This window comes from Salvelinus sp. IW2-2015, unplaced genomic scaffold, assembly GCF_002910315.2.
Source record: "Salvelinus sp. IW2-2015 unplaced genomic scaffold, ASM291031v2 Un_scaffold6398, whole genome shotgun sequence".
Taxonomy (NCBI): Eukaryota; Metazoa; Chordata; class Actinopteri; order Salmoniformes; family Salmonidae; genus Salvelinus; species Salvelinus sp. IW2-2015.
The window spans coordinates 10,615-33,606 of record NW_019947660.1 but is presented as its reverse complement, the minus strand read 5'-3'; the positions used below and the strand labels follow the sequence as shown (position 1 = coordinate 33,606).

Sequence of the window (22,992 nt, the reverse complement as noted above, 5' to 3'; positions counted from 1 at the left end):
AGAGAGAGAGATGGAGAGAGATGGAGAGAGAGAGAGAAGGTTAGAGGTTACTCTATTTATATGCTGTTCTAATAACTAATTTCTGTGTTCATGCAAGTGACTGATTGACCGATCCTCACTTATCAGTATCTGCAATTTGGTTAGAGGTCGTATCTGATCTTGCTGTCAGCACCAGGGTTAGGTAGGGTAGGGTTGAAAGGTTAGGGTTGGGTTAGGGGTAGGGGATAGGGGTTAGGGTAGGGCTTAGGGTAGGGTAGGGAAAGAGTAGGGATAGGGGTTAGGGTAGGGGTTAGGGTTTAGAGGTTAGGGTAGGGTAGGGGTAAGAGTAGGGGATAGGGGTTAGGGTAGGGGTTAGGGGTTTAGAGTTAGGTGAGGATAAGAGTAGGGTTAGGGTAGGGATTAGGGGAGGGTGATAGGGGTTAGGGTAGGGGTCAAGGGTTAGGGTGTTAGAGATCAGAGGTGGACTACCCTGATCCTGCTGTCAGCACCAGGGTTAGGGTAGGGGTCAAGGTTAGGGTATGGGTCAAGGGTTAGGGTATGGGTTAGAGGTTAGGGAGGGGTTAGGTTAGGGTAGGGAATAGGGGTTAAGGTAGGGGTTAGGGTAGGGTCAAGGGTAGGGGTTAGAGATTACGGGTACTACCCTGATCCTGCTGTCAGCTCCAGGGGTGTAGGGGTTAGGTAGGGTTAGGGGTACTACCCTGATCCTGCTGTCAGCTCAGGTTAGGGGTTAGGGTAGGGTTAGGGGTACTACCCTGATCCTGCTGTCCAGCTCCAGGGTTAGGGTTAGAGGTACTACCCTGATCCTGCTGTCAGCACCAGGGTTAGGGTTAGGGTACTACCTGATCCTGCTGTCAGCTCAGAGTTAGAGATAGGGGTCAAGGGTAGGGGTAGAGGTTAGGGGTACTACCCTGATCCTGCTGTCAGCTCCAGGGTTAGAGGTTAGAGGGTAGGGGTTAGGGGTACTACCCTGATCCTGCTGCCTCAGCTCCAGGGTAGGGTTAGAGGTACTACCCTGATCCTGCTGTCAGCTCCAGGGTTAGGGTTAGAGGTTAGAGGGTAGGGGTTAGGGCTACTACCCTGATCCTGCTGTCAGCTCCAGGTTAGGGGTTAGGTAGGGTGGGACTACCTGATACGTGCGTCACCACAGTTTAGGGGTGGTACGGGGTTAGGGTACTACCCTGATCCTGGCTTACTCTTATTGTTGTGGGGTCTCTTCAGCTCCAGGGTTAGAGGTTAGAGGGTAGGGGTTAGGGGTACTACCCTGATCCTGCTGTCAGCTCCAGGGTTAGGGGTTAGAGGTACTACCCTGATCCTGCTGTCAGCTCCAGGGTTAGGGGTTAGAGGTTAGAGGGGGGGTTAGGGGTACTACCCTGATCCTGCTGTCAGCTCCAGGTTAGGGGTTTAGGGGTTAGGGGTAGGGGTTAGGGTACTACCTGATCCTGGCTGTCAGCTCCAGGGTTAGGGTTTAGGGTTAGGGGTTAGAGGTACTACCCTGATCCTGCTGTCAGCTCCAGGGTTAGGGGTTAGGGTAGGGTAGGGTACTACCCTGATCCTGCTGTCAGCTCCAGGTTAGGGGTTAGGTAGGGGTTAGAGGTACTACCCTGATCCTGCTGTCAGCTCCAGGGTTAGAGGATCAGGGTTAGGGTAGGGGTTAGGGTACTACCCTGATCCTGCTGTCAGCTCCAGGGTTAGGGTTAGGGGTACTACCCTGATCCTGCTGTCAGCTCCAGGGTTAGAGTTTAGGGGTTAGGGTAGGGGTTAGGGGTACTACCCTGATCCTGCTGTCAGCTCCAGGGTTAGAGAATAGGGGTTAGGGTAGGGGTTAGGGGGTACTACCCTGATCCTGCTGTCAGCTCTAGGGTTAGGGTTAGGGTAGGGGTAGGGGTACTACCCTGATCCTGCTGTCAGCTCCAGGGTAGGGGTTAGGGTAGGGGTTAGGGGTACTACCTGATCCTGCTGTCAGCTCCAGGGTTAGAGATTAGGGGTTAGGGGTAGGGTTAGGGGTACTACCCTGATCCTGCTGTCAGCTCAAGGGTTAGAGATTAGGGGTTAGGGTAGGGGTTAGAGGTACTACCCTGATCCTGCTGTCAGCTCCAGGGTTAGAGAATAGGGGTTAGGGTAGGGGTTAGGGTAACTACCCTGATCCTGCTGTCAGCTCCAGGGTTAGGGGTTAGGGTAGGGGTTAGGGGTACTACCCTGATCACTGCTGTCAGCTCCAGGGTTAGAGGTTAGAGGGTAGGGGTTAGGGGTACTACCCTGATCCTGCTGTCAGCTCCAGGGTTAGAGATTAGGGTTAGGGTAGGGGTTAGAGGTACTACCCTGATCCTGCTGTCAGCTCCAGGGTTAGAGAATAGGGGTAGGGTAGGGGTTAGGGGTACTACCCTGATCCTGCTGTCAGCTCCAGGGTTAGAGGTTAGAGGGTAGGGGTTAGGGGTACTACCCTTATCCTGCTTGTCAGCTCCAGGGTACTCCTTCTCCTCCAGTGCTTCCCACTCTCGGGTCGAACTTGGAGACGAGTGGCTCCTCAAAGTCAACAATCTGGAAACCCGACACGTTGGCTCCCCATACTGGATCTTAGACAGGTCACCATCAACGAAGCCCTGGACACACACACGCACGCACGCACGCACGCACGCACGCACGCACGCACGCACGCACGCAGGCAGACAGACAGACAGACGGACAGACAAGCAGGACAGACAGACAGACAGACAGACAGACCAGACAGACAGCAGACAGACAGACAGACAGACAGACAGACAGACAGACAGACAGACACAACACACACACACACACACACGCACGCACGCACACACACACTCTGAGTTACAGGTTAGTACCAGGTTATCATACCAGGCTATGTGTGATGTCAGTACCAGTTATGTAGTAAAATGAGAGGTACCAGTATCATACCAGGTTGTACGCAGGTTAGTACCAGTATCATACCAGGTTAGTATACAGGTATCATACCAGGTAGTACCAGGCTATGTGTGATGTCATTACCAGTTATGTAGTAATATGAGAGGTACAGGGATCATACAGGTTAGTACCAGGTATCATACAGGTTAGTACCAGGTATCATACCAGGTTAGTACCAGGCTATGTGTGATGTCATTACCAGTTATGTAGTAATATGAGAGGTACCAGGTATCATACAAGGTTAGTACCAGGTTAGTACAGGTATCATACAAGGTTAGTACCAGGCTATGTGTGATGTCGTACCAGTTATGTAGTAATAATGAGCGATACCAGGTATCATACCAGGTTAGTACCAGGTATCATACAGGTTAGTACCAGGCTATGTGTGATGTCAGTACCAGTTATGTAGTAATATGACCGGTACCAGGTATCATACCAGATTAGTACAGGTATCATACCAGGTTTAGTACCAGGTATCATACCAGGTTAGTACCAGGCGATGTGTGATGTCAGTACCAGGTATGTAGTAAAATGAGAGGTACCAGGTATCAATACAGGTTAGTACCAGGCTATGTGTGAGTGTCAGTACCAGTTATGTAGTAATATGAGAGGTACCCCAGGGAGGTATCATACCAGTTAGTACCAGTATCATACCAGGTTAGTACCAGGTATCATACCAGGTAGTACCAGGTATCATACAAGGTTAGTACCTGGTTAGTACCAGGTTAGTACCAGGCTATGTGTGATGTCAGTACCAGTTATGTAGTAATATGAGCGATACCAGGTATCATACCAGGTTAGCGATGATGTAATGGTATCCTTTAACATGTCGGCCAATGGTGATGACCTGCAGGAACACACAAAAAACAATATAATGTTAAACAGTATCATATAAACAATATCATGTAAAACAATACATATAAAACAATATCATATAAAACAATATCATAAAAAACAATATTTTATAAAACAATATTTATAAAACAATATAAATTAAACGATATTTTATAACAATATCATATAAAACAATGTCATATAAAACAATGTCATATAAAACAATATCATATAAAACAATATTTTTATAAAACAATTATTTTTAAAACAATATTTAATAAAACAATATAATGTAAAACAATATCATATTAAAACAATGTCATAAAAACATATCATATACAATATTTTATAAAACAATATCAATAAACATATTTTATAACAAATATTTTATAAAACAATATCAATAAAAACGATATTTATAAAACAATATTTATAAAACAATATATAATTAAATCATATATAATATAAACAATCAATATATAATCATATATATATAAAATATATATAAACAATATCATATTAGGAAGGGATAAACACAGACGTTTTGTATATTACCTATGAAATGGATTAAAGAACACATTTACAGGTAGAAATGTCCCGGTCGTTTATGGACGCGACCCGGTCGTTTATGACGCGACCCGGTCGTTTATGGACGCGACCCGCGTTTGGGACGCCGGTCGTAGGACGCGACCCGGTCGTTTATGGACGCGACCCAGTCGTTCATTCCATTAGTTTGATATTTATGGTCGGACCCAGTCGTTTGTTCCATTAGTTTGATATTTATGGACGCGACCCAGTCGTTCGTTCCATTAGTTTGATATTTATGGACGTGACCCAGTCGTTTGTTCCATTAGTTTGATATTATGGACGCGACCCAGTCGTTTGTTCCATTAGTTTGATATTTATGGACGCGACCCAGTCGTTGTTCCATTAGTTTGATATTTATGGACGCGACCCGGTCGTTTGTTCCATTAGTTTGATATTTATGGACGCGACCCATTCGTTTGTTCCAGTAGTTTGATATTTATGGACGTGACCCAGTCGTTTGTTCCATTAGTTTGATATTGCATGTGTATAGTTATCGCGACCCAGTCGTTTGTTCCATTAGTTTGATATTTATGGACGCGACCCAGTCGTTTGTTCCATTAGTTTGATATTTATGGACGCGAGCCAGTCGTTTGTTCCATTAGTTTGATATTTTAGGACGCGACCCGTCGTTTGTTCCATTAGTTTGATATTTATGGACGTGACCCAGTCGTTGGTTCCATTAGTTTGATATTTATGGACCGACCATTCGTTTGTCCATTAGTTTGATATTTATGGACGTGACCCAGTCGTTTGTTCCATTAGTTTGATATTTATGGACGCGACCCAGTCGTTTCTCATTTTATATGTTCCACTGCCATGCTCGCTAGCAATGTTATTTTCCCTTGCTTGCTAGCTAGACAATTAGCTACGGCTAACACAGTCACGAACTTTGCAGCCAGAATAACGTCAAAGTAGCTGCATTTGCGTTTGTTTAAGCTGTTTTCTATTGACATTCATTGGGATACATCCATAACAATGAGCTGTCTAGACAGACAGACCAACTGGGTCTGTTTTATCACCCCAAAAAGGGGTTCAATATGTGTCCAAAAAACGCCAATATTTTCTGAGCTTTCTTCTATCTCCTAGATATAGGACAAGAACTTCAAATCAAATCAAATGTTACTGGTCACATGGTTAGCAGATGTTATTGGTCACGTGGTTAGCAGATGTTATTGGTCACATGGTTAGCAGATGTTATTGGTCACGTGGTTAGCAGATGTTATTGGTCACATGGTTAGCAGATGTTATTGGTCACATGGTTAGCAGATGTTATTGGTCACATGGTTAGCAGATGTTATTGGTCACGTGGTTAGCAGATGTTAATGGTCACATGGTTAGCAGATGTTAATGCGAGTGTAGTGAAATGCTTGTGCTTCTAGTTCTGACAATGCAGTAATATCTAACAAGTAATCTAATAATCCCCATCAACTACCTAATACACACAAATCTAAAGGGGTGAATGAGAATATGTACAAATATATGGCTGAGCGGCACAGGCAAGATAAAATAGATGGTACAAAATACAGTATATACATTTGAGATGAGTAATGTAAGATATGTAAACAGTATGAAAGTGGCATTATTATAGGTGACTAGTGATCCATGTATTAACAGTGAAAACGGGGTGTTTTCTTCTAACAGTTGACATCTTTCCCCATAGGAATACATTGCCTGCTGCCCTAACTTCAACCTGATGCCTATGGGGGTTGATTGCCATATCAAACTGTCTTCAATGACAATCCATCAGGCCACTATGAGGATTACCTGTGTTGAGTTTAAGCTTCCTGGAGCAACCGGAAGTGGTTAAATTGACCCTAAAAGTGGTTTGGATTGCACAGCCTACAGTTAGTTAAAAACACAGCATTCAACCCTCTGTAAATCAGTCAGTTCTTAACGTAAAGACTTGAAACTCACGATTCTGTAAAAGCCTGCCCCACGGAGGATATGAGTTTACTTTTAAATTGGGGTCGTAGGTGCTGTTTCGAAGGGTTAAAAAGGTCACATCTTTCAAAAATGTCATATGTGTGATTTGGCAACCCTCATGACCCTCATGACCCCTCATATTAGAAAACCAGGTTTTTATCCGTTTTTTTGTTGCCCTTTTTGGAAGACTTCCATCTAGGTAATGTTATGTGTCCATGTGTAGTCTGAATGTAATATCTTTCCAGATTATGGTTGGGGGGCATATAAAGAGCCGCATATGTGAAGAGCAGCTCTCTGAAGTTTTGGGTGAAAGATATTGACATCCAGAAAGGTCTTAGCACAAGGCCCAAAATGAAGCCTGACCTAAATGTGAGGTGCTTTTGGGTGACAGTGGCAGAACCGTTAAGGCTAGAAGCACAATTCAACCACAGGAACGTTCCTAAGGTCCTCCCGATCTGTGCAAACCTAACCTTGACTGTGTGGAATTAACCCTCAAAGTGGCCAGTGATTGGGCCTCAATGTAGGCAGCAGCCTCTCTGAGTTAGTGATTGCTGTTTAGCAGTCTGATGGTCTTGAGATAGAAGCTGTTTTTCAGTCTCTCGGTCCCAGCTTTGATGCACCTGTACTGACCTCGCCTTCTGGACGGTAGCGGTGTGAACAGGCAGTGGCTCGGGTGGTTGTTGACCTTGATGATCTTTTTGGCCTTCCTGGGTTAGGGTTCACCTGTGACATCGGGTGCTGTAGGTGTCCTGGATGGCAGTTAGCTTGTACCCGATGATGTGTTGGGCAGATCGCACCACCCTCTGGAGAGCCCTGCGGTTGAGGGTGGTGCAGTTGCCGTACCAGGCAGTGATACTGTCTGGTACGTGATGTACTGGTACGTGATGTATTGATGTATTGGGCCGTACACACTACCCTCTGTAGGGCCTTACGGTCAGATGCCGAGCAGTTGCCATACCAGGCGGTGATGCACCCAGTCAGGATGCTCTCGATGTTGCAGCTGTAGAACCTTTTGAGGATCTGGGGACCCATGCCAAATCTTTTCAGTCTCCTGAGGGAGAAAAGGTTTTGTTGTGCCCTCTTCACGACTGTCTTGGTGTGTTTGGACCATGATAGTTTGTTGGTGATGTGGACACCAAGGAACTTGAAACTCTCAACCCGCTCCACTACAGCCCCGTCGATGTTAATGGGGGCCTGTTCGGCCCGCCTTTTCCTGTAGTCCACGATCAGCTCCATTGTCTTGCTCACATTGAGGGAGAGGTTGTTGTCCTGGCACCACGCTGTTAGTTCTCTGACCTCCTCTCTATAGGCTGTCTCAACGTTGTCGGTGATCAGACCTACCACTGTTGTGTTGTCAGCAAACTTAATGATGGTGTTGGAGTCATATTTGTCCAGGCAGTCGTGGGTGAACAGGGAGTACAGGAGGGGACTAAGTACACACCCCTGAGGGGCACCAGTGTTGAGGATCAGCGTGGCAGATGTATTGTTGCCTAGGCAGATGTATTGTTGCCTAGTCTTACCACCTGGGGGCGGCCCATCAGGAAGTCCAGGATCCAGTTGCAGAGGGAGTTGTTTAGTTCCAGGGTCCTTAGATTAGTGATGAGCTTCGTTGCCACAATGGTGTTGAACGCTGAACTGTAGTCAATGAACAGCATTCTCACATAGGTGTTCCTTTGTGTGTTCTACACTTGTATTCAGCATTTCACGGTAAGGTCTACACTTGTTGTATTCAGCATTTCACAGTAAGGTCTACACTTGTTGTATTCAGCATTTCACGGTAAGGTCTACACTTGTATTCAGCATTTCACCGTAAGGTCTACACTTGTTGTATTCAGCATTTCACGGTAAGGTCTACACTTGTTGTATTCAGCATTTCACCGTAAGGTCTACACTTGTTGTATTCAGCATTTCACCGTAAGGTCTACACTTGTTGTATTCGGCGCATGTGACAAATAAAGTTTGATTTGATTTAAATGATCCATGGTATGACCATCTTAAAACAATTCCATATGTTACCATAGTAACCTGGCCAGATTGGACGATGTGTTAACAATTCCATATGCTAGTTTATGGCTTAACCTTTAACCTTGTCTTGTCCACAGTCTAGACAGACAGATAGAACTAATGTCTTGTCCACAGTCTAGACAGACAGATAGAACAACCTGGTCCAAAATGTCTTTAACCTTGTCTTGTTCACAGATATAGACGCAGACAGACAGACAGACAGACCAACCTGGTCCATGATGTCTTTAACCTATCTTGTTCACAGTCTAGACACAGACAGACAGACAGACAGACAGACAGACAGACAGACAGACAGACAGACAGACAGACCGACCTGGTCCATGATGTCTTTAACCTTGTCTTGTTCACAGTCCGAATGACTCTCCTCCCTTTCGTATCTCCAGGTCTTGGAACATGGAGCGATATGCCTCGTCCTTCCTCTCATCCTTCAGGTTGCCGACGTTGATGGCTGTCACAATCCACTTCCTCTCTGCTGCTGTATCCAGGATCACTGCAGGGTGGACAGACCTATACATACACGTACATACACACACAGTAGGTTAGAAAGGTAACTGGTTAGGGTCACGGTAGGTTAGAAAGGTAACTGGGGCTAGGGCTAGGGTCATGGTAGGATAGAAAGGTAACTGGGTTAGGGTCATGGAGGATGAAAAGGAGTGGAACTGGGGTTAGGGTTAGGGTCACAGGTAGGATAGAAAGGTAAACTAGGGGTAGGGTACGGGTAGGATAGAAAGGTAAACTGGGGTCTAGGGTCCATGGTAGATAGAAAGGTAACTGGGATAGGGTCAGGTAGGAATAGAAAGGTAACTGGGAGCGAATGGTTAGGTGATACAGCTAACTGGCTCCAGGGGTCACGCTAGGTAAACAATGGTTCCAAACTGGAGCCCTGAGCGCCCGACGTTAGTACCTATACATGGTCTATGCGCGCGTACCGACGACCCTACACCCAGACCTTTGCTAACCTTAACCGATGGACCCTAACCCGCTAATCCCCAGTGCCTTTCTATCCTACTACATGACGCCTAACCCCAGGTAATCTCATGATATGATTAACTACCGTGACGTCACTTGAGCCGCTAACCACAGTTACCTGTGTCTCATCCTACCAATTGGGATACCCGTAGCCGCCAATGTTAACCTGTATCTAAAACCCTACCACTGGTGACGCGAGCCCCTTACTTTCGAGTCCGTACCGTCATTCAGCCTAGCCCCAGGTTTACCTGTTTCCGTAGTCTCCCTACGGCTGACGCCAGCCCCCAGTTACCTTTCTAAGCTATACCGTGGACACATGACTCCAGTTAACAAACCTATACCTTTGCGTATATACTTGCCGAACCGCGAGCCCCATGCCCCAGTTTAGAGAAGCTTTTCTAGAGGTCACATGGTCTAGCCCTACCATGCCCTAGCCCCAGTTACCTTTCTGTTGTATCTTGTGTGGAGCTGTCGATAGCAAGAGCGAGGAGCTCCTACTGGGAGCCCCAGTACCTTTCGCTCACTAGCCTCAATCTCCTGAGCCCCAGTTTACCTTTGGCGTAACCTACCGGTGACCCTAGCCCCATAGCTTCTATTTGTGGCGTCGTGAGCGATAGCTGCCTTACTGGCTCAGATACCTTCTATTAGGTTAACGCGCGACCCGACGTCGCTGCATAGAACTGCTTTTCTAAATTAACTGTCACAATCCTCTTGCTAGCGGCCCCGAGTCGTTACCTTCTATCTCCTACCATGACGCCTAAGCCCCAGTTACGCTTTTCCTAGCTACCTGAACTGTCATGACCTGTCGAAAGGCGTGTGGTGTCGACCAGACCCGAAGCCTACCCCCGATCGACCTTCGACACGCCGTCTACGTACGAAGATTAGTAGGGAAGGGTTATTCTCTAAATACGAGAGAAGAACAGGGTAGACTTAGGGTCGTCGAAGAGCGGATCATTCAGGGTGACATACTAGGTAATAACGGCAATGACAAGCGCTAAGCAGAGCAAGGAATGGCGATGAGAGGATCACGGTAGGTTAGAAAGGTAACTAGGGCTAGGGTCATGGTAGGATAGAAAGGTAACTGGGCTAGGTCGCTGGTAGGATAGAAAGGTAACTGGGGCTAGGTCATGGTAGGTTAGAAAGGTAACTGGGGCTAGGGCGGTAGGATAGAAAGGTAACTAGGGTTAGGGTCATGGTAGGTTAGAAAGGTAACTGGGCTAGGGTCACGGTAGGATAGAAAGGTAACTGGGGCTAGGGTCATGGTAGGATAGAAAGGTAAATGGGGCTAGGGTCACGGTAGGTTAGAAAGGTAACTGGGGCTAGGGTCATGGTAGGATAGAAAGGGAACTGGGGTTAGGGTCATGGTAGGATAGAAAGGTAACTGGGTTAGGGTCATGGTAGGATAGAAAGGCAACTGGGGTTAGGGGTTAGGGTCATGGTAGGTTAGAAAGGTAACTGGGGTTAGGGCACGGTAGGATAGAAAGGTAACTGGGGCTAGGGTCATGGTAGGATAGAAAGTAACTGGGGTTAGGGTCATGGTAGGTAGAAAGTAACTGGTTAGGGTCATGGTAGGTTAGAAAGGTAACTGGGGCTAGGGTCACGGTAGGTTAGAAAGGTAACTGGGTTAGGGTCATGGTGGGATAGAAAGGTAACTGGGGTTAGGGTCATGGTAGGATAGAAGGTAATGGGGTAGGGTCATGTAGGTTAGAAAGGTAACTGGGGTAGGTCACGGTAGGATAGAAAGGTAACTGGGGTTAGGGTCATGGTAGGATAGAAAGGTAACTGGGGTTAGGGTCATGGTAGGTTAGAAAGGTAACTGGGTTAGGGTCAGGTAGGAAGAAAGGTAACTAGGTTAGGGTCATGGTAGATAGAAAGGAACTGGGGTTAGGTCATGTAGGGATAGAAAGGTAAATGGGGTTAGGGTCATGGTAGGATAGAAAGGTAACTGGGGTTAGGGTCATGGTAGGATAGAAAGGTAACTGGGGTAGGTTACGGTAGGATAGAAAGGTAACTGGGGTTAGGGTCACGGTAGGAGTAGAGAGGTAACTGGGGTTAGGGTCAGGTAGGATAGAAAGGTAACTGGGGGTTAGGGTACGTAGGATAGAAAGGTAACTGGGTAGGGTCACGGTAGGATAGAAAGGTAACTGGGTTAGGGTCATGGTAGGATAGAAAGGTAACTGGGAGGGGGTTAGGGTCATGGTAGGATAGAAAGTAACTGGGTTAGGGTCATGGAGATAGAAAGGTAACTGGGGTTAGGGTCATGGTAGAGAAAGTAAACTGGGGTTAGGTCTAGGTCATCGGTAGGATAGAAAGGTAACTGGGAGGTAGGTCATGGTAGGATAGAAAGGAACTGGGTAGGGTCAAGGGTAGGAAGATAGGTAACTGGGTAGGTCATGGTAGGAATAGAAGGTAACTGGGTAGGGTCACGGTAGGAAAAAGTAACTGGGGTTAGGTCATGGTAGATAGAAAGGTAAAGGGTTAGGGTACAGGCATATAGAAATAGAAAGGTAACTGGGGTTAGGAGGTTCATGGTAGGATAGAAAGGTAACTAGAGGATAGAGGTCTGGGTCTATGGTCACGGCATAGGATAGAAAGGCTGAACTTGGAAGGTATAGGTCATGGTAGGATAGAAAGGTAACTGGGGTTAGGGTCATGGTAGGTTAGAAAGGTAACTGGGGTTAGGGTCATGGTAGGATAGAAAGGTAACTGGGGTTAGGGTCTAGGATCATGGTAGGTTAGAAAGGTTAGATTTATGTCAAGAACTGCAACGCTGCTGGGTTTTTCATGCTCAAAAATTTCCCGTGTGTATCCAAAGGACATCCAGCTAACTTGACACAACTGTAGGAAGTGTAGGACTGTAGGAGATTGTAGGAGACTGTAGGAGTCTGTAGGAGATTGTAGGAGTCTGTCGGAGACTGCAGGAGACTGTAGGATTCTGCAGGAGTCTGTAGGAGTTTGTGGGAGACTGTAGGAGTCTGTAGGAGACTGTAGGAGACTGTAGGAGTCTGTAGGAGACTGTAGGAGACTGTAGGAGTCTGTAGGAGACTGTAGGAGTCTGTAGGAGACTGTAGGAGTCTGTAGGAGACTGTAGGAGACTGTAGGAGACTGTAGGAGTCTGTAGGAGACTGTAGGAGTCTGTAGGAGTCTGTAGGAGACTGTAGGAGGCTGTAGGAGACTGTAGGAGACTGTAGGAGTCTGTAGGAGACTGTAGGAGTCTGTAGGAGTCTGTAGGAGACTGTAGGAGTCTGTAGGAGACTGTAGGAGTCTGTAGGAGACTGTAGGATCCTGTAGGAGACTGTAGGAGTCTGTAGGAGACTGTAGGAGTCTGTAGGAGTCTGTAGGAGTCTGTAGGAGACTGTAGGAGTCTGTAGGAGACTGTAGGAGTCTGTAAGAGACTGTAGGAGTCTGTAAGAGACTGTAGGATCCTGTAGGAGACTGTAGGAGTCTGTAGGACACTGTAGGAAGCATTGGAGCCAACATCCACCAGCATCCCTGTGGAACAACATTTTGTAGAGTCCATGCCCCAACGAATTGAGGCTGTGCTGAGGGTAAAAGGGGGGTGTGTGCATCTCAATATTAAGTATTCTCAGTGCATATAAAGGAAGTACGTAAGCCTTGTCCATGCCAGAACAGCCCATAGGGGCAGAAGCCGTTCTACTGTTTCTGTAGTGAGGCCACTTGATGTACAGTACAACCCCTGGACAGGACACTAGTCTATCTGGTGTTACTGTAGTGAGACAACTTGATGTACAGGACACCCCCTGGACAGGACACTAGTCTATCTCCTGTTACTGTAGTGAGACAACTTGATGTACAGNAGACAAACTTGATGTACAGTACACCCCCTGGACAGGACACTAGTCTATCTTCCTGTTACTGTAGTGAGACAACTTGAGTACAGGACACCCCCTGACAGGACCCTAGTCTATCTCCTGTTACTGTAGTGAGACAACTTGATGTACAGTACACCCCCTGGACAGGACACTAGTCTATCTCCTGTTACTGTAGTGAGACAACTTGATGTACAGTACACCCCCTGGACAGACACTAGACAGGAGCTGTAGTTTACCTCAGGGCCTTACTACCTACTCAATCTCCTCAGTACATCCCCTGGACAGGAAGCTAGTTTACCTCAGGGCCTTACTACCTATCTACCTCCTCAGTACACCCCAAGAGGCTAGTTTACACAGGGCATTACCACCTATCTATCTCCTCAGTACATCCCCTGGACAGGAAGCTAGTTTACCTCAGGGCCTTGCTACCTATCTACCTCCTCAGTACACCCCCAGGAGGCTAGTTTACCTCAGGGCCTTACCACCTATCTATCTCCTCAGTACATCCCCTAGACAGGAGGCTAGTTTACCTCAGGGCTTTACACCTATCTACCTCCTCAGTACATTCCCTAGACAGCGAGGCTAGTTTACCTCAGGCCTTACCACCTATCTATCTCCTCAGTACATCCCCAGGAGGCTAGTTTACCTCAGGACCTTACCACCTATCTATCCCCTCAGTACATCCCTAGACAGAGGCTAGTTTACCTCAGGGCCTTACCACCTATCTATCTCCTAGTACATCCCCAGGAGGCTAGTTTACCTCAGGGCCTTACCACCTATCTATCTCCTCAGTACATCCCCAGGAGGATAGTTTACCTCAGGGCCTTACCACCTATCTATCTCCTCAGTAACATCCCCAGGAGGCTAGTTTACCTCAGGGCCTTACCACCTATCTATCTTCTCAGTACATCCCTAGACAGGCTAGTTTACCTCAGGACCTTACCACCTATCTATCTCCTCAGTAATCCCCAGGAGCTGAGTTTACCTCAGGGCCTTACCACCTATCTATCTCCTCAGTACATCCCCTAGACAAAGAGCTAGTTTACCTCGATGGCCTTACCACCTATCTACCTCCTCAGTACATCCCCAGGAGGGCTAGTTTACCTCAGGCCTTACCAACCTATCTATCTCCTCAGTACATCCCCTAGACAGGAGGCTAGTTTACCTCAGGGCCTTACTACCTATCTACCTCCTCAGTACATCCCCTAGACAGAGGCTAGTTTACCTCAGGGCCTTACCACTACAGTGGGAGAACAAGTATTTGTACACTGCCGATTTTGCAGGTTTTCCTACTTCACAAAGCATGTAGAGGGTCTGTAATTTTTATCATAGGTACACTTCAACTATGAGAGACGAATCTAAAACAAAAATCCAAGAAAATCACATTGTATGATTTTTAAGTAATTAATTTGCCATTTTATTGCATTGACATAAGTATTTGATACATCAGAAAAGCAGAACTTAATATTTGTGACAGAAACCTTTGTTTGCAATTACAGAGATCATACGTTTCCTGTAGTTCTGACTAGTTTGCACACACTGCAGCAGGGATTTTGGCCCACTCCTCCCTACAGATCTCTTCCAGATCCTTCAGGTTTCGGGGCTGTCGCTGGGCAATACGGACTTTCAGCTCCCTCCAAGATTTTCTATTGGTTCAGGTCTGGAGACTGGCTAGGCCACTCCAGGACCTTAGATGCTTCTTACGGAGCCACTCCTTAGTTGCCATGGCTGTGTGCTTCGTGTCGTTTCATGCTGGAAGACCCAGCCACGACCCATCTTCAATGCTCTTACTGAGGAAGGAGGTTGTTGGCAAGATCTCGCGATACATGGCCCCATCCATCCTCCCCTCAATACGGTGCAGTCGTCCTGTCCCCTTTGCAGAAAAGCATCCCCAAAGAATGATGTTTCACCTCCATGCTTCACGGTTGGATGGTGTTCTTGGGTTGTACTCACTACTTCTTCCTCCCCAAACACGGCGAGTGGAGTTAGACCAAAAAGCTCTATTTTTGTCTCATCAGACCACATGACCTTCTCCCATTCCTCCTCTGGATCATCCAGATGGTCATTGGCAAACCTCAGACAGGCCTGGACATGCACTGGCTTAAGCAGGGGACCTTGCGTGCGCTGCAGGATTTTAATCCATGACGGCGTAGTGTGTTACTAATGGTTTTCTTTGAGACTGTTGTCCCAGCTCTCTTCAGGTCATTGACCAGGTCCTGCCGTGTAGTTCTGGGCTGATCCCTCACCTTCCTCATGATCATTGATGCCCCACGAGGTGAAATCTTGCATGGAGCCCCAGACCGAGGGTGATTGACCGTCATCTTGAACTTCTTCCTTTTTCTAATAATTGCGCCAACAGTTGTTTCCTTCTCACCAATCTGCTTGCCTATTGTCCTGTAGCCCATCCCAGCCTTGTGCAGGTCTACAATTTTATCCCTGATGTCCTTACACAGCTCTCTGGCTTGGCCATTGTGGAGAGGTTGGAATCTGTTTGATTGAGTGTGTGACAGGTGTCTTTTATACAGGTAACGAGTTCAAACAGGTGCAGTTAATACAGGTAATGAGTGGAGAAACAGGAGGGCTTCTTAAAGAAAAACTAACAGGTCTGTGAGAGCCGGAATTCTTACTGGTTGGTAGGTGATCAAATACTTATGTCATGCAATAAAATGCAAATTAATTATTTAAAAATCATTACAATGTGATTTTCTGGATTTTTTTTTCCGTCTCTCACAGTTTGAAGTGTACCTATGATAAAAATTACAGACCTCTACATGCTTTGTAAGTAGGAAAACCTGCAAAATCGGCAGTGTATCAAATACTTGTTCTCCCCACTGTATCTATCTCATCAGTACATCCCCAGGAGGCTAGTTTACCTCAGGGCTTACCACCTATCTATCTCCTCAGTACATCCCTGGACAGGATAGAACCTGGTTACCACCTATCTATCTCCTTAGTACATCCCCTCGACAGGAGGCTATTTTACCTCAGGGCCTAGTTTACCTCAGGGCCTTACTACCTATCTACCTCCTCAGTACATCCCCAGGAGGCTAGTTTCCTCAGGGCCTTACCACCTATCTATCTCCTCAGTACATCCCCAGGAGGCTAGTTTACCTCAGGGCCTTACCACCTATCTATCTCCTCAGTACATCCCCTGGAGGCTAGTTTACCTCAGGGCCTTACCACCTATCTATCTCCTCAGTACATCCCCAGGAGGCTAGTTTACCTCAGGACCTTACCACCTATCTATCTTCTTAGTACATCCCCTAGACAGGAGGCTAGTTTACCTCAGGGCCTTACCACCTATCTACCTCCTCAGTACATCCCCTGGAGGCTAGTTTAACTCAGGGCCTTACCACCTATCTATCTCCTCAGTACATCCCCAGGAGGCTAGTTTACCTCAGGGCCTTACCACCTATCTATCTCCTCAGTACATCCCCTTGAGGCTAGTTTTCCTCAGGACCTTACCACCTATCTATCTCCTCAGTACATTCCCAGGAGGCTAGTTTACCTCAGGCCTTACACCTATCTCCTTAGTACATCCCCTAGACAGGAGGCTAGTTTACCCCAGGGCCTTACCACCTATCACCTCCTCAGTACATCCCTGGAGGCTAGTTTAACTCAGGCCTTACCACCTATCTATCTCCTCAGTACATCCCCTGGAGGCTAGTTTTTCCTCAGGCCTTACCACCTATCTACCTCCTCAGTACATCCCCAGGAGGATAGTTTACCTCAGGGCCTTACCACCTATCTATCTCCTAAGTACATCCCCTAGACAGGAGGCTAGTTTACCTCAGGCCTTACCACCTATCTATCTCCTAAGTACATCCCCTAGACAGGAGGCTAGTTTACCTCAGGGCCTTACCACCTATCTATCTCCTCAGTACATCCCCAGGAGGCTTAGTTTAACTCAGGCCTTACCACCTATCTATCTCCTCAATACATCCCCAGGAGGCTAGTTTAACTCAGGGCCTTACCACCTATCTATCTCCTCAGTACATCCCCTGGAGGCTAGTTTTCCTCAGGGCCTTACCACCTATCTACCTTCTCAGTACATCCCTAGACAGGAGCTAGTTTACCTCAGGGCCTTACCACCTATCTATCTCCTCAGTACATCCCCAGGAGGCTAGTTTACCTCAGGGCCTTACCACCTATCTATGACCTCAGTAGATCCCAGGAGGCTAGTTTACCTCAGGGCCTTACCACCTATCTATCTCCTCAGTAAATACCCTAGACGGAGGCTAGTTTACCTCAGGGCCTTACCACCTATCTATCTCCTCAGTACATCCCCAGGAGGCTAGTTTACCTCAGGGCCTTACCACCTATCTATCTCCTCAGTACATCCCCAGGAGGCTAGTTTACCTCAGGGCCTTACCACCTATCTATCTCCTCAGTACATCCCCTGGAGGCTAGTTTACCTCAGGGCCTTACCACCTATCTATCTCCTCAGTACATCCCCAGGAGGCTAGTTTACCACACAGGCCTTACTACCAAAACTATCTCCTTAATGCTGAGTGCCAAGCAGAAGAGGCATCAGGTCACTTTTAGAGTCTATCATACCAAACACCCAACCTTCCAATATCAGGGCAGACACTCTAACCACAAGGCCACTGAGTTGGTATGTATTTATATATTGAGTTGCACCCCCTCCCCATTTTGCCTCAGAACAACCTCATTTCTTCGGGGCATGGACTCTACCAGGTGTCGAAAGCATTCCACAGGGATGATGGCCCATGTTGACTCCAATGCTTCCCACAGTTGTGTCAAGTTGGCAGAATGTCCTTTGGGTGGTGGACCATTCTGGATACACACAGGAAACTGCTGAGTGTGGAAAACCCAGCCTGGCACCTACTTCCATACCCTGTTCAAAGGCACCTACTGCCATACCCTGTTCAAAGGCCCTACTGCCATACCCTGTTCATAGGCACCTACTGCCATACCCTGTTCAAAGGCACCTACTGCCATTACCCTGTTCAAAGGCGCCCTACTGCCATACCCTGTTCAAAGGCACCTACTGCCATACCCTCGTTCAAAGGCACCTACTGCCATACCCTGTTCAAAGGCACCTACTGCCATACCCTGATCAAAGGCACCTACTGCCATACCCTGTTCAAGCACACTCCATACCTGTTCAAAGGCACCTACTGCCATTACCCTGTTCAAAGGCACCTACTGCCATACCCTGTTCAAAGGCGACCTTACTGCCATACCCTGTTCAAAGGCACCTACTGCCATACCCTGTTCAAAGGCACCTACTGCCATACCCTGTTCAAAGGCACCTACTGCCATACCCTGTTTCAAAGGCACCTACTGCCATACCCTGTTCAAAGCACCTACTGCCATACCCTGTTCAAAGGCACCTACTGCCATACCCTGTTCAAAGGCACCTACTTCCATACCCTGTTCAAAGGCACCTACTGCCATACCCTGTTCAAAGGCACCTACTGCCATACCCTGTTCAAAGGCACTTAAATATTTTGTCTTGGCCATTCACCCTCTGAATGGCACACATACACAATCCATGTCTCAATTGTCTCTAGGCTTAAAAATCCTTATATTCCTCTTCATCTACACCAGGCCTGGCCAACCCTGTTCCTGGAGAGCTACCCCTCCTGTAGGTTTTAACTCCAACCCTGTTCCTGGAGAGCTACCCTGTAGGTTTTAACTCCAACCCTGTTCCCGGAGAGAACCCTCCTGTAGGTTTTAACTCCAACCCTGTTCCTGGAGAGCTACCCTCCTGTAGGTTTTAACTCCAACCCTGTCCTGGAGAGATACCCTCCTGTAGGTTTTAACTCCAACCCTGTTCCTGGAGAGATACCCTCCTGTAGGTTTTTACTCCAAACCCTGTTCCTGGAGAGATACCCTCCTGTAGGTTTTAACTCCAACCCTCTTCCTGGAGAGATACCCTCCTCTGTAGGTTTTAACTCCAACCCTGTTCCTGGAGAGAAACCCTCCTGTAGGTTTTAACTCTAACCTCCTGTAGGTTTTAACTCCAACCATGTTCCTAGAGAGACACCCTCCTGTAGGTTTTAACGCCAACCTGTTCCTGGAGATCTACCCTCCTGTAGGTCTTAACTCCAACCCTGTTCCTGGAGAGATATCCTCCTGTATGTTTTAACCCCAACCCTGTTCCTGGAGAGACACCCTCCTGTAGGTTTTAACTCCAACCCTCCTGTAGGTTTTAACGCCAACCCTGTTCCTGGAGAGCTACCCTCCTGTAGGTTTAACTCCAACCCTGTTCCTGGAGAGATACCCTCCTGTAGGTTTTAACTCCAACCCTGTTCCTAGAGAGAAACCTTCCTGTAGGTTTTAACTCCAACCCTCCTGTAGGTTTTAACGCCAACCCTGTTCCTGGAGAAAACCCTCCTGTAGGTTTTAACGCCAACCCTGTTCCTGGAGAGAAACCCTCTTGTAGGTTTTTAACGCCAACCCTGTTCCTGGAGAGAAACCCTCCTGTAGGTTTTAACTCCAACCCTGTTCCTGGAGAGAAACCCTCCTGTAAGTTTTAACTCCAACCCTGTTCCTGGAGAGATACCCTCCTGTATGTTTTAACCCCAACCCTGTTCCTGGAGAGATACCCTCCTGTAGGTTTTAACTCCAACCCTCCTGTAGGTTTTAACGCCAACCCTGTTCCTGGAGAGAAACCCTCCTGTAGGTTTTAACTCCAACCCTCCTGTAGGTTTTAACGCCAACCCTGTTCCTGGAGAGAAACCCTCCTGTAGGTTTTAACTCCAACCCTGTTCCTAGAGAGACACCCTCCTGTAGGTTTTAACTCCAACCATGTTCCTAGAGAGATACCCTCCTGTAGGTTTTAACTCCAACCTCCTGTAGGTTTTAACGCCACCCTGTTCCTGGAGAGAAACCCTCCTGTAGGTTTTAACTCCAACCCTGTTCCAGGAGAGAAACCCTCCTGTAGGTTTTAACTCCAACCCTGTTCATGGAGAGCTACCCTCCTGTAGGTTTTAACTCCAACCCTCCTTTAGGTTTTAACTCCAACCCTGTTCCTGGAGAGAGACCCTCCTGTAGGTTTTAACTCCAACCCTGTTACTCGAGAGATACCCTCCTGTAGTTTTAACTCCAACCATGTTCCTAGAGAGATACCCTCCTGTAGGTTTTAACTCCAACCCTCCTGTAGGTTTTAACTCCAACCCTGTTCCTGGAGAGAGACCCTCCTGTAGGTTTTAACTCCAACCCTGTTCCTGGAGAGCTACCCTCCTGTAGGTTTTAACTCCGACCCTGTTCCTAGAGAGACACCCTCCTGTAGGTTTTAACTCCAACCATGTTCCTAGAGAGCTACCCTCCTGTAGGTTTTATCTCCAACCCTGTTCCTGGAGAGATACCTCCTGGTATTAACTCCAACCCTCCTGTAGGTTTTAACTCCAACCCTGTTCCTGGAGAGAAACCCTCCTGTAGGTTTTAACTCCAACCCTGTTCCAGGAGAGATACCCTCCTGTAGGTTTTAACTCCAACCCTCCTGTAGGTTTTAACTCCAACCCTGTTCCTGGAGAGAAACCCTCCTGTAGGTTTTAACTCCAACCCTGTTCCAGGAGGAGATACCCTCCTGTAGGTTTTAACTCCAACCCTCCTGTAGGTTTTAACTCCAACCCTGTTCCTGGAGAGAAACCCTCCTGTAGGTTTAACTCCAACCCTGTTCCTGGAGAGCTACCCTCCTGTAGGTTTTAACGCCAACCCTGTTCCTGGAGAGAAAACCCTCCTGTAGGTTTTAACGCCAACCCTGTTCCTGGAGAGAAACCCTCTTGTAGGTTTTAACGCCAACCCTGTTCCTGGAGAGAAACCCTCCTGTAGGTTTTAACTCCAACCCTGTTCCTGGAGAGAAACCCTCCTGTAAGTTTTACTCCAACCCTGTTCCTGGAGAGATACCCTCCTGTATGTTTTAACCCCAACCCCTGTTCCTGAGAGATACCCTCCTGTAGGTTTTAACTCCAACCCTCCTGTAGGTTTTAACGCCAACCCTGTTCCTGGAGAGAAACCCTCCTGTAGGTTTTAACTCCAACCCTCCTGTAGGTTTTAACGCCAACCCTGTTCCTGGAGAGAAACCCTCCTGTAGGTTTTAACTCCAACCCTGTTCCTAGAGAGACACCCTCCTGTAGGTTTTAACTCCAACCATGTTCCTAGAGAGATACCCTCCTGTAGGTTTTAACTCCAACCCTCCTGTAGGTTTTAACGCCCAACCCTGTTCCTGGAGAGAAACCCTCCTGTAGGTTTTTAACTCCAACCCTGTTCCAGGAGAGATATCCTCCTGTAGGTTTTAACTCCAACCCTGTTCCAGGAGAGAAACCCTCCTGTAGGTTTTAACTCCAACCCTGTTCATGAGAGCTAACCCTCCTGTAGGTTTTAACTCCAACCATGTTCCTAGAGAGCTACCCTCCTGTTAGGTTTTATCTCCAACCCTGTTCCTGGAGAGATACCCTCCTGTAGGTTTTAACTCCAACCCTCCTGTAGGTTTTAACTCCAACCCTGTTCCTGGAGAGAACCCTCCTGTAGGTTTTAACTCCAACCCTTGTGCCAGAAGAGATACCCTCTGTAGGTTTTAACTCCAACCCTCCTGTAGGTTTTAACTCCAACCCTGTTCCTGGAGAGAAACCCTCCTGTAGGTTTTAACTCCAACCCTGTTCCTGGAGAGCTACCCTCCTGTAGGTTTTAACTCCAACCCTCCTGTAGGTTTTAACTTCAACCCTCCTGTAGGTTTTAACTCCAACCCTGTTCCTGGAGAGCTACCCTCCTGTAGGTTTTAACTCCAACCCTCCTGTAGGTTTTAACTCCAACCCTCCTGTAGGTTTTAACAGGATCGAGGGAAAGATGAACGGAGCCAAGTACAGAGAGATCCTTGATGAAAACCTGCTCCAGAGCGCTCAAGGACCTCAGATTGGGGTGAAGGTTCACCTTCCAACAGGACAATGACCCTAAGCACACAGCAAAGACAACGCAGAAGTGGCTCAAGTCTCTGAATGTCCTTGAGTGGCCCAGCCAGAGCCAAGACTTGAACACGATTGAACATCTCTGGAGAGACCTGAAAATAGCTGTGCAGCGACGCTCCCCATCCAACCTGATAGAGCTTGAGAGGATCTGCAGAGAAGAATGGGAGAAACTCCCCAAATACAGGTTTGCCAAGCTTGTAGAGTCATACCCAAGAAGACTCGAGGCTGTAATTGTTGCCAAAGGTGCTTCAACAAAGAACTTAGTAAAGGGTCTGAATACTTATGGGAATGTGGTATGTCAGGTTGTATTTGTAATACATTTGCAAACATTTCTAAAAACCTGTTTTTGCTTTTTCATTAGGGGATATTGTGTGTAGTTTGATGGGGGGAAAACAATTTAATACATTTTATATTAAGGCTGTAACATAAATTGTGTAACAAGTCAAGGGGTCTGAATACTTTCTAAATGTGCTGTATGAATAGATGTATAGGTAGTAGGTAGTAGACTCACCCCTGTCACTGTCATAGAGGTAGGCGAACTTGTCCCACTTGTAATACTCCACTAAGCTGACCAGAGGTCCCTTGATGTCGGGTCTCATCTGAAGGACAAACTGATTGAGTCCATCAGCGGGGAAGGACGGTGTGATGAAGGACACGTGGAGGGTCTCACAGAAAGACGTGATGGTGTTCACACTCTTCTTGTCATAGAAACCAAAGATGGCATATACACCCCTGGAGAACTGGGAACAAACTGCAGAGAGAGGGAGAGGGGGGAGGGGGAGGGAGAGAGAGAGGGGGAGGGAGGGGAGGGAGGGAGGGAGAGAGGGAGGGAGGGAGAGGAGGAAGAGAGAGAGGGGGAGGGAGAGGAGAGAAGAGAGGGGGAGGGAGGGGAGGAGGGAGAGGTGAGGAAGAGAGAGAGGGAGGGAGGGAGAGAGGAGAGGGAGAGAAGGGAGGGAGGGGAGAGA

General features: G+C 47.4%; 1 protein-coding gene and 1 long non-coding RNA gene across 8 annotated transcripts; one reads left to right on the top strand and one right to left on the bottom strand.

Moving 5' to 3' along the window:
- Positions 1-2,266: 2,266 nt before the first annotated feature.
- On the bottom strand, positions 2,267-22,778 carry LOC112078864 (glutamate receptor 2; the record flags this gene model as incomplete). Its single annotated transcript, XM_024144972.2, has 4 exons — positions 2,267-2,600; positions 3,713-3,766; positions 8,603-8,796; positions 22,539-22,778. Coding segments are annotated over 2 exons (260 nt in total), but the record flags the coding sequence as incomplete, so codon positions are not given.
- LOC139026932 (uncharacterized) lies at positions 19,644-21,575 on the top strand. 7 transcript variants are annotated; one of them, XR_011478919.1, is made up of 6 exons: positions 19,690-19,767; positions 20,200-20,266; positions 20,459-20,611; positions 20,852-20,937; positions 21,090-21,156; positions 21,528-21,575. It is a non-coding gene; the product is annotated as an uncharacterized lncRNA (long non-coding RNA). The 7 variants fall into 7 exon arrangements; XR_011478923.1 differs by lacking the exons at positions 19,690-19,767; positions 20,852-20,937; positions 21,090-21,156; positions 21,528-21,575 and adding exons at positions 19,916-20,004; positions 20,072-20,114 and having other exon boundaries at positions 20,459-20,632; XR_011478922.1 differs by lacking the exons at positions 19,690-19,767; positions 20,852-20,937; positions 21,090-21,156; positions 21,528-21,575 and adding exons at positions 19,936-19,961; positions 20,072-20,114 and having other exon boundaries at positions 20,459-20,632.
- Positions 22,779-22,992: the final 214 nt, after the last annotated feature.